Source organism: Protomyctophum parallelum, assembly GCF_964188405.1.
Source record: "Protomyctophum parallelum genome assembly, chromosome: 3".
Taxonomy (NCBI): Eukaryota; Metazoa; Chordata; class Actinopteri; order Myctophiformes; family Myctophidae; genus Protomyctophum; species Protomyctophum parallelum.
This window is the reverse complement of record NC_139698.1, coordinates 49,942,639-49,954,842: the sequence shown is the minus strand read 5'-3', so window position 1 is coordinate 49,954,842 and position 12,204 is coordinate 49,942,639. Positions and strand designations below refer to the sequence as shown.

General features: G+C 39.6%; 2 protein-coding genes across 2 annotated transcripts; both read left to right on the top strand.

Annotated features, from left to right (window-relative positions):
- Positions 1-1,305: 1,305 nt before the first annotated feature.
- On the top strand, positions 1,306-2,076 carry LOC310856736 (meprin A subunit beta-like; the record flags this gene model as incomplete). The annotated part of the gene is made up of 1 exon (XM_083762208.1): positions 1,306-2,076. One exon carries the CDS (start codon positions 1,306-1,308, stop codon positions 2,074-2,076), a length of 771 nt encoding a protein of 256 aa, XP_083618334.1.
- Positions 2,077-6,186: 4,110 nt separating this feature from the next.
- On the top strand, positions 6,187-9,184 carry LOC310856735 (meprin A subunit beta-like; the record flags this gene model as incomplete). Its single annotated transcript, XM_083762207.1, has 8 exons — positions 6,187-6,261; positions 6,464-6,558; positions 6,889-6,904; positions 7,082-7,120; positions 7,214-7,245; positions 7,703-7,772; positions 8,484-8,601; positions 9,172-9,184. The coding sequence occupies exons 2-8, from the start codon at positions 6,484-6,486 to the stop codon at positions 9,182-9,184; spliced, it is 363 nt and encodes a 120-aa protein (XP_083618333.1). The 5' UTR covers positions 6,187-6,261; positions 6,464-6,483.
- Positions 9,185-12,204: the final 3,020 nt, after the last annotated feature.

The following is a 12,204-nucleotide window of genomic DNA, read 5'->3' as shown; positions in this document are numbered from 1 at the left end:
AAGGTGTCTAAAAGAACAACAACAACACTTGGGACGCCGTATGATTATACTTCAGTCATGCACTACGGGCCCAAATTCTGGAGCAAAAACAACGGATACACCATTGTAACAAAGCTTCCACAATACCAGAATAAGATTGGTCAGCGTATAGAGATGAGCTCCAATGATGTCCTAAAGTTGAACCGACTATATAACTGTAGTAAGGAATGGCAGATTTCATGCTGTTTTTTTTATAATTTTTTTTTATTATTTGTCCAAACGTTTGAGTAGAAAAAGTAACTGAAATGTATAATTTTTCTATTTTATTCATTGATATATTGCTTGATTGCCACAGATACATCCATATCGTTCCTGCAGCATTGTGACTTTAACCATGGTAATGTGTGTGGGATGAGTCACTGCACACACAGCTCATTAGGCTGGAGGAGGATGACGGCAGCTGCTGGAGGGCCTTCCGCTGATCACACCCTCATGGACATCAGTGGGGGTAACAAAACCCAGGGTAAGACCTTCATCTTAAAAAGGTTATCTTTGAAAAACAAAGAAGGGTCACTGTCAGAAACTTGCCAAAAATGTTGCTCTTTCTAATGAGCAACATTTTTGGCAAGTTTCTGACAGTTTTTGCTAATAAGACCTTCATCTTACACAAACACAGTCACATTTGCCTCCTCCGGTAAAGCTTTCTGAGTCACAGAGGCGCGCAAGCCTCTCAACCACGACAAGGTAGCAGCACACGGAAAGGAGTCACATTGTTAATTTCATTTAAAGAATGGAGTGCCATAGTTTTGTACTTTATCGGTTTTCTGTGTGACTATGGAGTTAACATTATTCCCCCCGGTGTGGTTATAATATTCAAATATGTCTTCCCTGTGTATTTTTGAGCGGTGCCTAACTGCTCCATTACGCATAAATGTGTGTATGTAGTGTACAGTATGTATGTATGTAAGTATGTCTGTATTTGTATGTTTGAGCATGGACAGCTGCAACACCTAAAGTTTGAGTCAAAAGGCCCAATCAAAATACACCACTTTTGTCATACTAAAAGCATCCCCTCTGGATAGGAGAGACAGACAGGTGCACATCCACAGATATTTATAGATTTATAGATATAGGACATTGATATACTAGGACGATAACATTACAAAATGTGTGCATTTGAGAAACGCAAACAACAAAAACCAAAAAAAACATGCATCAACCTCAATACAGTACTAATTCCAACCCCCATTCCCCCTCTTGAAATTTGAACACCAGACATTTGTTGAAAATAGTCAAAACTGAAACTTTGTCCATACAGGATACTTTATGCACTTCAGCAGTGCATCTGGCCAGAAAGGGGATTCTGCATGGCTGGAGACCAAGAAATTCAGACCCAGGAGGACTTGCCACGTCCAGTGTCTCCAGTTCTACTACTATCACAGCGGGAGCCCATCCGACCAGCTCAACATCTGGATCAGAGAGTTCCAGAACGAAGGGGATTCCATGGGAATGCCCCGCCTCATGGGACAGATCGCTTCTGAGAGGGACGAGCAGGAGGAAGACGGGATTAGTTTAGACCCTTCTAGTTCAGATCCGCCGATGTCTGACTGGCACATTCACTATGTTCCTCTTGATGCCAACAAGACCTTCCAGGTGGAATTCGAGGTGCGCATAGGAGCAGGTATCTCCTCGGGAGGCATCTCCATCGATGACATCAACCTGTCTGAGACTGAGTGCCCACATCGTGTATGGCAGATCAAGGACTTGGATAAATTGTTGACGACCAGCGATTTCAATACGTACCTGCACAGCCCTCGGACATATTCTCCCGAAGGCTATGCCTACATAGTGACCGTTATTCTCAAAGAACTGTTCTTTGGGGTTTACGTGCAGCTGGTGTCAGGTGATAATGACGACAGGCTTGAGTGGCCATGCCCATGGAGGCAAGTGACTGTTGTACTGCTGGACCAGGAGCCTCACATTCAGCAGCAGATGTCTAAACAGATCACCATTACCACTGATCCGTCAGAAAGTGAGTGTAACATCTGTTATGAGCTGTTTAGGTGCTGTGGAGGGAAATCGTTTGAAATGCAGTAACTCAAGAGATCTGTTATCATTAAGGCCATATGATACCAGATGATCTGTTTTCCGCGACGCAGCCCGCAATGCAGCCACTGCCCGAAAATTACGAGTATAGGACCTTGCTCTGTCCCTTAATGGTATTTTGGTCCAGCTGCGTCACCCGCTATCTATTTAGCCGACACCGGTATTTACGCCTAGAGTTGTGGTCATTGGCGGGTTGGCACGCTTTCCCCAAAATTGCTATTTTGGTCACATACATTTGGGAAGGCGATAATGGAGTTTAAAAGCACCCGTAAGCCGTGCCAAATTAGTTTGATAGAGCGGTGCGTGCCTCAATGGAGATGTCCAGGCACGGACTAATCAGGCTGCCTCATCTCTCCTTATTCTCCTATTGCATCTCTTTGTAACCTATGCATAATATAACGGGTAATGGAGGTGTTTTAGGGATTTAGAGACTGTGTATTTAGAAAGATTGAACGAAAATGGAGCCCTATGTCTCAAGCAAATAATGGCTGCAATATTATTTGTCAACTACTGTGTTACAGTCTCTGCTGATATTCTTGTATGTATTTTCCATTTCTTCCAGAGGAATCTGACAACCCTCGTAAAGTTGGAAAACTCAGAAGAGTCAATGGAGAGAGATTGTATGTAAACACCGGGTTTGGCTATGACTCAGTCTTCACCCTCGACCTACTGAGATCTAGAAATTATCTGAAGGGTGGCAGTGCTATTTTCCTCTTGTCAATGCAAGGTATAATAAATTGTTATATTTTAATTTTCAACAGCACAGCTAGCTTTCAGCAATTATAAGTGCTTTACTTAGTAGTTTGTTACTCATATTCAATATTGAGTTGATTCCTTACACTAGATCACCACGGGTACCCATATTTTACCTTTAACTTTACCATGTCTTTTAACTGTCTCATTTAACTGTATGTGTTTTATCTCCAGATATTTCAAATCTGCAGAATGAACCCTCACTCCCATGTCCCAAGGTTAAGCCAACCAACTTCACTACAAAGAACCATGCCAATAAGAGCCCATGTGGTGCACAGTAAGGTCACATTCTCACCAGAGAGCTTTGCTGCGATTAAAACAAATCCTGCTGCACATTTTCAGAAAGTGCGCTTCGTTTGGCAGGTGTGAAGGTTCATTCGAATCCTAATACGCAGCAAAGAACCGCATTTTACTCCGCCCAAAAACGGGGGTTTCGCTTCGCTTCCAATCGCACTTGACTACGATTCGGTGCAGGTGTGAATGCAATCTGCAGTAAATAAAGGAAATGAAGCAAACAATGTGGCGGGTGAGGAGCTGAACACAGTTGGAGACGGATAAGGCATATTTTACGCAGCGCAAAGATGTCCCGTTACTGTGGATAGACGTGGTCGAATGAGGAGACTGAAGCCCTGATCGAAATGTGGACGTGTACATTAATCAATTGCTTAAGAAAACACATAAAAACACTGCAGTGTAGCCTATTATAGCCTACAGAATATTCTGTCTGTCTGTGCGTGCCGTAAACATGGAGTGCTGTCACTGTGTGGGGACTGGGGAGTTATATCAGTGCGCTCATGCAGCGCTGTGCCTCCATGCCCAAAAGAACAGTGTGTGGCGGCTGCGTGCGTAGAGAGAGAGAGAAAGAGAGAGAGGGGGGGTCCCAGACGGCACGACACATGCACGTTATGAGTGTAATAGATTTCACTGTGTAGGCTAGTTTATGAATGGAACACATTGATAAAGGTCCCCCTGTTGCGTTTCCAATTGCTGCGAATGACAGTGTGAAGGCAAACCGCAGCCAATTAAATATGCAAGAATCCCAATCCCCCCCCCCCATACGCATTCGAGTCTACCGAAGTATTAGGTGAGAATGTGACCTAAGTCCACAAACTGCTTCTGGATAACATGAACAACAATTAACTGAGAATATGGCAACTGGTTGTCACACATTTGACATAATGTTGTGTTGGGTGAGGGTCAGATAGCTAGCATGTAGCTTAACTTGCCACTGGTTTTAATTATTTATTTGATGTTTCTTTCTAGTAAGAATTGAGGCTCAAATACCTGCACGTACAGTGGAGTAAGTAATAGGTCTATTGAAGTTAATTAATAGGCGTATTAGCTATGATTCACTGTTTTGCAGTGTTAGGTCAGCTACAGTAGGCTACATGGTATTCAAGCCTCAATTCTTACTGAAAAAAACCCCATCAAATAAATAATTAAAACCAGTGTTGAGCACGTTAAGCTACATTGTGTGCCTGTATTTAGGCCAGGTGCTGGACGTCACGGTATCAAGGCAAACATCAAAGAGAAAGAAGAAACATCCATACACTTGTTTGTAGAGCTCCATAGTAGACGTACTTTATTTAATTGGCAAAACATCTGCAACATTTCGACCCTTTACTTTAGGTCTTCATCAGGCAAATGTTGGCATTTCAATCTGATCATGATTACGATCTCATCAATCTGGTCATGAAACAACCAACACGTCAAGCATCTATTAAGATAAATTCTTCCTACGTCCTTCCCCTCATGTGTCAAACCAGTTTGACACGTTGGAACACCTCAATCAGATATGTCATCATGTACATTTTGTTAAAATGTGCTTTCACATCCTTGTAGCATTTTAAAATTATGACAAACATCTACAGCACAGACTATATAATTAAGAAGGAAACAAAAGAAAAAGATCGGGCTCAATCACATTCACAAGACAATGATGGGAATATTGCATGACAATGTTCACCTATAATGACATTCCCAAAATAGGGATGGTACAGTATGTTGAAAATATTTAAAGGCTCATCAGAAAATTGTAGAAATATTCCAGATATTGTATTTGTTTTTAACAAACCAATTACATAATTATTGTATTTATTTTATCTCCCAAGTATTCATTGCATCTCCAAATTATATTTTTCCCCCAGTCATCATCGACAGAAGTCTGCATAGCACCATTGTGCTTGATAAACCACCTGCCGCCATTGGACCAGTTCGAGCATCTGAACCATGAAGCTGGTATCAGACAGTCATCACCGCCTGTGAATTTATTTTTAGTGAAGCATATAAAAGCTGACTCTGTGACTCATACTTCATCGTACGACGAAGAATTAAGCACAATTGTGCCTCATATATTCTGCTAATATGTCAGTAAAGCTGTGCAAGTTCTATCTATTCCTAGTAAGATGCAGTACAACATAATACAACAAAACAGAACAGCAACAATCATCTATTAAGATAAATCTTTCCTACTTCCTTCCCCTCATGTGTCAAACCAGTTTGACATGTTGGAATAAATAGAACACCTCAATCTGTCATCATCATTTTTTGTTAAAATGTTCTTTCACATTCTTGTAGCATTTTAAAATGATTGATGACAAACATCTACAGCACAGACTGTTTTTTTAATGTTATGCAGCCTTGCACACATGACTAAACCACAGTGAATATAAGAACACAAATTCTCAGCTCTTTTATCCTTCCGAACACTTGTTTTCTGTCTACAGCTGATTTCTGTACATTTTACCACGACTTCTAAAAAGAGACTCTTTGATGAACATCCGGTTTTAAATTAAATAATAATATCTCCTTTGCAACAAATGTATCCCACAAGTTTCTGTACCAACCTAGAGAACTTCTGGACAGATGTTCTCAGATTCTCAGAGATCATTAGTATTGTTAGAAAATACATTATTGTGTAATTTTCTGAATGTTGGTTTTACTCTTCAATAAGTAATATATGTTTTGATATTGGGATTTTGAAGAAAGGTGTATCATAGTAAAATGCATACAGTATCTGATTGATTACAGTTGAGATAATGTGGATAATGGATAATACCTTTGACAATATTTATGTGATTGTGACTACTTGCTGAGGACAGGCTAAATACAGGCATTTTTGGGTACAGAGCCCGCTTTTAACTAATTCAGATGGCATATGAAAAAATAAGGCTCTTATGTGTGGGACATTCTTTCCACTTTTCCACTCACCTCAAGAATGAGTGAAATATTTTGACAATGCTCATTTGGTATGTCATCCATACTGTTGTTTAATTGAAACCTGTTTGGGCTATCCAGAAATAGACTGCTTATAAGCACGGCCTACAGAACTGTACCACACAGACCTAAATATTCTGCTGAGCAACAGACAAACATAGTCTACATGAAGGCTTGCAACATGGTAATATTAACCTTTAATTAAATGTCATTGAATTCAATTTAATAAATCAAAAAACTACTACTACAAAATTTAGATCAACTGAATAATATTGCAGCTTAGTTTAATAAAATAACTTTTGATTAAAATTATTAATTGAATAACTACTACTACTACTGCTATACTAATGCTAATAATTATAATAATCATTATTAATAATTATTAATAATTAATAATAATTCCATACAGTGTTCCAGTTTTTAAAAGCTATGCCTGACCAAGGGACTGTGAATAGGATGAATACTTTTATACTTCTTGTGCTGTGTTATTCATCATTCTCCAGGGTAAGAGTAAAACATTTTTATACACTAGTCCGGAAAGGAATTTACATACACTTACTTACTATTATGAAAATAAGCATGTCAATTATTTAAGATCATAAAGAATAAGCCTAACCTTAATGAATTCAGAAAGAATACCTACAGCCTGTCTACTATATTTTGTGCTTTGTAACAGTTTATTGACTGACACAGACTTTTTATAAATCCATAATGATTTTTAAACTGTATTTTGTTTATAAATCTATATTTTAATAAATCCCAATATGACACTAAATCTGAACATGACAAATGTTGATTTGTTGATTTTATCAAATCCCCCCCCCCCCCTCTCAGCCTGAAACAATCCATGGTAAGCTTATATTCATTAACTAAATTACGTTATTTCAGTGGGTTTAAATAGGCCCAATAGGCATACTTTATTTGGATTTTTATTCCTGTCAGCCTACGGCATCTATCTGGTGCTCAGTGTTACATACCGTTGTTTCTGTCAGTTTCACAATGTTGTATCATCTCTCTGTTGCTCTAGATATTGGCGATGGCAAAGACATTACTGAAATCAACGAGGGTAACAAAATGTTAAACAAAATGGAATTCAAATTAAGTGAACTATGTGTATACGATTATGTGGTGTCATCCATTTTCTATGTTCTCGTTACAGGTTTAGACTTAACATTTGGTGACATCAGGGAGGTGAGATTAATATTGCATAAAATCACTACAATTTAAACAGTTAATTGGTACCCTATTCATTGGTGAGCATTTGGTGAAAATACCATATCTACAACCTCACAACAACGCATAGCAACGTGATGCCTTTTGAGGTTGTAGATTGGCTTTTTTAGGTCAAGGGAGGGGGCCTAGTTCAGACCCCTGCCCTGAGGACTATAAGTAAAGGCAATTACTTGAGGTAATTGACACATACATGACATTGCGTGTGTGAGATTACAGAACTTTAAAGTTACATAAGATAGGATAAGGAAACGTTGTTGTCCATTGAATTGTCCAAATAAAATGTGGTATAGGGCTATAGGCCACTAAGGCCAGTAGTATACAGTAGTATACAGTCTACAGACAAACTAATACATACCATTTAAATGTTATGTAATAAAACACAAAAACACTAAATACATGTTTTTCTTGATTTCAGACATATCAGAGAAACACCATCAGTCGACAATGGCCAATTCCAGTACCCTATGTTCTGAGACAGTCCCTTGGTAAATACAAAGCTGACTACATATACAGAATAGAAATGTACTATTATTTTGTAATATTTACACTCTCAGTCAGAGATTAATTATTTATCACAGAGGATTATATGGTTTCATAACCAATAGCATGCAGGTAACCATTTGACCATTACAATAGTGTGGCACTACACTATGTTTTGTTTTTGTACATCTTATCTAAAAAGTAAAGAGATGCAGTCATTCAGATTTAGATTTAGATCAGGTTGTTGCATTCAGACTGAGACAGATCTCCTAAAATTAGATTTGAATGAGATTTGAAACCACCTCTGAATGTGGCTCAAGTCACATTGGAAAAAATCAGATTCCATGTGAATTGTATGTGACCTGTCTGCATTTAGACTCATTTAAACAAATCAGATTTCAATCTTGATGTGGCACAGATCTGATTCAGGCTAGATTTGGCTGCCAGTCTGAACACACAGATCTGTGACAGATCCGATCTGGTCACTTGCAAATGCAGTGTGAACAGTCGGGCCAAAAGATCAGATTTGAAAAATAATTCAGATTTGAATCAGATTTGACTGGATGTGACTTAGTGATGACAAAACAACACACCACTATCGGTAAGTCAAAGCAATCACCGTAAAACAGATTCCTGACATTTGACTCATTTTAACCTTGCATGATATGACCGTCCACCTCTACTGCACAACCATGACACCATCTGGACCATTTAAGACATGAATTCCAAGGGGGTCTGCCTGAGAGCCTTTGAACAATTCAGACTGAAGTCATGCATTGATTTCAAGCCCAGGGACTCTGAAGATAACTACATTTCTGTCCAAGGGTCACCTGGGTAGGTTTTTATGTCTGTCTGTCTGTCTGTCTGTCTGTCTGGTCTGGTCTGGTCTGGTCTGGTCTGGTCTGTGCGTCCTTCCTTCAATATAACATGGTGAACAGATGGCCATAATAAGTTCAATTTTATTTCTGGCTACTTTATGGCGATGTGAATGCAGGTGGAATTTAAATGTTTTTTTGTTTTCCTGTTCAGATGTTGGTCCTCCGTTGGGCAAAAAGGCCATCTTGGTGAAGATGGTGAAGATGGACAGCCGCTCAGTCTTGGGCCAGGATGTGATACAATAGCCATTACTGAACACGAGTTTCTCCATGCTCTGGGCTTTTATCATGAACACTCCAGAGAAGACCGAGATGACTACGTGACCATTAACATTACTAACATCAAAGAAGGTTTTATTAACATCTAAAGTTCCTTTTCATTACTCTCACATTTTGCTACACATAAGAATCTAGTGTTAATTTCGATCCGAAGACTGTAGCTACACTCTTTGGAGTTAAATTAATACTGATTAATTTAATGTATCTGTAATTATCTTGTGGTGTGATGATGGATTTGTGTCTCATCTAGGTCAACTGCATAATTTTGAAAAACCAAGTGAAAACACGAGCAGCACCCAGGGAGTCTCTTATGACTACTACTCAGTGATGCACTATAGTCAGTATGCTTTCTCCAATGGGAATGGGCCCACTATTATCACCAAAGACCCAGAGTTTCAGAATGTGATTGGTCAACGTTTGGAAATGAGCTCCAGCGACGTGCTGAAGCTGAACCGACTCTATCACTGCAGTAAGGACCATATTATTTAAACATGTTACACAAGAATACAGGTACAAACGTATATTTACAGTGTTCTAAACATTCACAGACCAACCTAATTGTGTCCTATTCTATGCTCTAATGCCTACAGATTCAACCATTGCATTTATAATGTACTGCGGTTTTTCTAATGTGACCGAATGTGGAATGAGTCGCTGTTTGAGTACTACTACAGATGGACGCTGGGAGTGGGTGACATCTGCTGCTGGGGGTCCGAGCTCTGACCACACTAACCTACCTAGTGTCAGGCCTGAAAGTGGTATGTTTTTGAGTGGTGCAACCACTCCCTTACGGAGCTGTGTGTGTGGGTGGATGCCTGCCTGCCAGGGTGGGTATGAGCTCGAAAACAGCATGTTTTTTTTCACCACCTGTGCGCAACCTAACACACACACACACACACACAAACATCGGGCCGGCCCCCTGGGCGCGTTCCTGGGGGTCTGGATGTTCCGGGGACTCCCCGTGAAAAAATGAAGTGAAAAAATCTAATAGATCGGGGGTTTCAACTGATTATGAACCAGGGACCACCACCCTGACTGAGAATTGTAACATAATTTTCAATTAGTTTTAAGTATCCGAAAGATTGATTGAATGTTTACACCGAGGTGTATGAATGAATGAATCTTTATTTTCGTGTCTTGTCGTTAAGACCCATCCCTTATGGGATTATAAAACACCAACAACATAAATAAACTATATCACGTTCACTTCTCACACAGAAGCTACACCAAGTATTTGGTCAAAACAGAACAGAAATAAGCAAAAACATAAAAATAAAAATAAAATACATGATACATCACATATAAGTTTTCTTTGTCCGTATGTACCAAGAAGACATTTCCTGTCGAGCCAGAAAAACCCACCTATAGTTGAAGCCATTCGTACACTTAGACGTATTATAACTAAACCTGATGACACTTTATGTAGTCCAGCAGTAAACAAACCTTCTTTCATTTCAAGGATATGCATTAGGCCACGGACACACGGATCTCACGATACAATCTTATTTATCTCTGCTACCCCAACCTTAATCTCTCAAGAACAGAACTGTAAATGTACAAATTAACTGAAATGTACAAAACACATGCTAGGACCTTAAGTAGGCTACCTTAAGAAGACATTTCCTGTCAAGCCAGAAAAACCCACCTATAGCTGAAACCCAAACGTTTAGAAACCTCTGTCCCAATGAACAAAACAATTAGCTGTACATTATTTAAATTTGTCATTTTTCATTTCAAGGATCTATTATCTCTGCTACCCCAACCTTAATCTCTCAAGAACAGAACTGTAAATGTATAAATGAACCCAAACGTTTAGAAACAGTGTATACAGAACCTCTCTTCCCTCTGTCCCAATGAACAAAACAATGTGCTGTAAATTATTTAAATTGGTCATTTTTTGAATAGCTTGTTTCCTTTCCTTTTCAGGGGCTCACTCACAAAACTCACAAGATGGTAAGTACAGTTTTCTTTTACCTGGCTAAAGAGCAATAATATCGCTGCTAAGGCTGCTCATTTCTTCTAACCCAGCCCGTTGATGCATATTGTGGTTGAATTACAGACTCAATAAGGTTATAAGAACATAACTGTAGCCTATGAAAAACTCAGTGTAAACATCCTTGCAGATTGTTTTTCTTTCTATGAAAAATGCAGAAAAACACATGCTAGGACCTTAAGTCCTATGTATGTGTTTTATTTAAGTAACAGCAGACTGTCTTCAGTGACACCTTTTAACTATTCGCTCCATATTCAGCCTATGCTATTTTTCTATTAATTCAGTGGTACAAATGTACACATGTTAGCTGTCACGGTGAGTCAAAGGGTAGGACCCAAATGCAGGACAAGAGCAGGAATGTTCAAATAAAATGATTTATTAATGCAGAATGCCATCAAGCTACAAACAAAACAAATGAGTAGTAGCAGCATGCAGAAATTGCCAAAAATGCAAAGGTTAGCACAAAGCAGTAAACCGAAAGTTCAAACATGCAAACCTTTCGAAGCAGTAAAGTACAAAAATGCAGCCTTTCAGAATTGCAAAAAAACCCCAGAGAACCAGGAACCCAGGTACAACACAGGGGACAAGGAAGTGTGTTCTGACAGTGGGAGTGTGGAAAGAGTCCAGTCTTATAGACCGATTCAGAAACGGGTCTCATGGTCGCAGGCAACGTATTTCCTGTAGGCGGAGACGACATATCTGCGGTTTCCCCGCACAAGGCTGCTGCTTTATACCTCATACTAAGCATTAAAGTATGAGGTATAAAGTACAGCAGCCTTGTGTACCTAAAACAGAAAGATTGGGTATTGGGTAAGACTGACGTTATGTATCTTTCAGGACCTTTCACTGCTTTGTCTCAACCATTACTTTATGGCTCTGGTCCGTATTTATTTATTTTTATGTTGCCACTACTGTTGGAGCAGCCATAAACTACACAGGTTCACCCCGATGTTCTGGGCATCTTTGTAATGTTAAAGGCCTATTCATAGTCTGGATTTTCGGTGGTGAGGTGACCACCGCTCCGGTGGTGAGCTGACCACCGGAGCTGAAATAACGTTGAGCGGCCCTTCTCTCTGTTTTTACTCACCACCGCTCAACGATATTTCGCGGTGGTCGCGGTGGTCAGCTCACCACCGAAAATCCAGACTATGAATAGGCCTTTAGTGTTAGTAAAAAGCAGGTAAAAGAGTAACGTTTGAGGCAGACTAACATCAGTCACTTTTCCATTCACTGCAGTAGAAGGAGGTGCGGGGAAACCGCAGATATGTCGTCTCCGCCATACAGGAAATA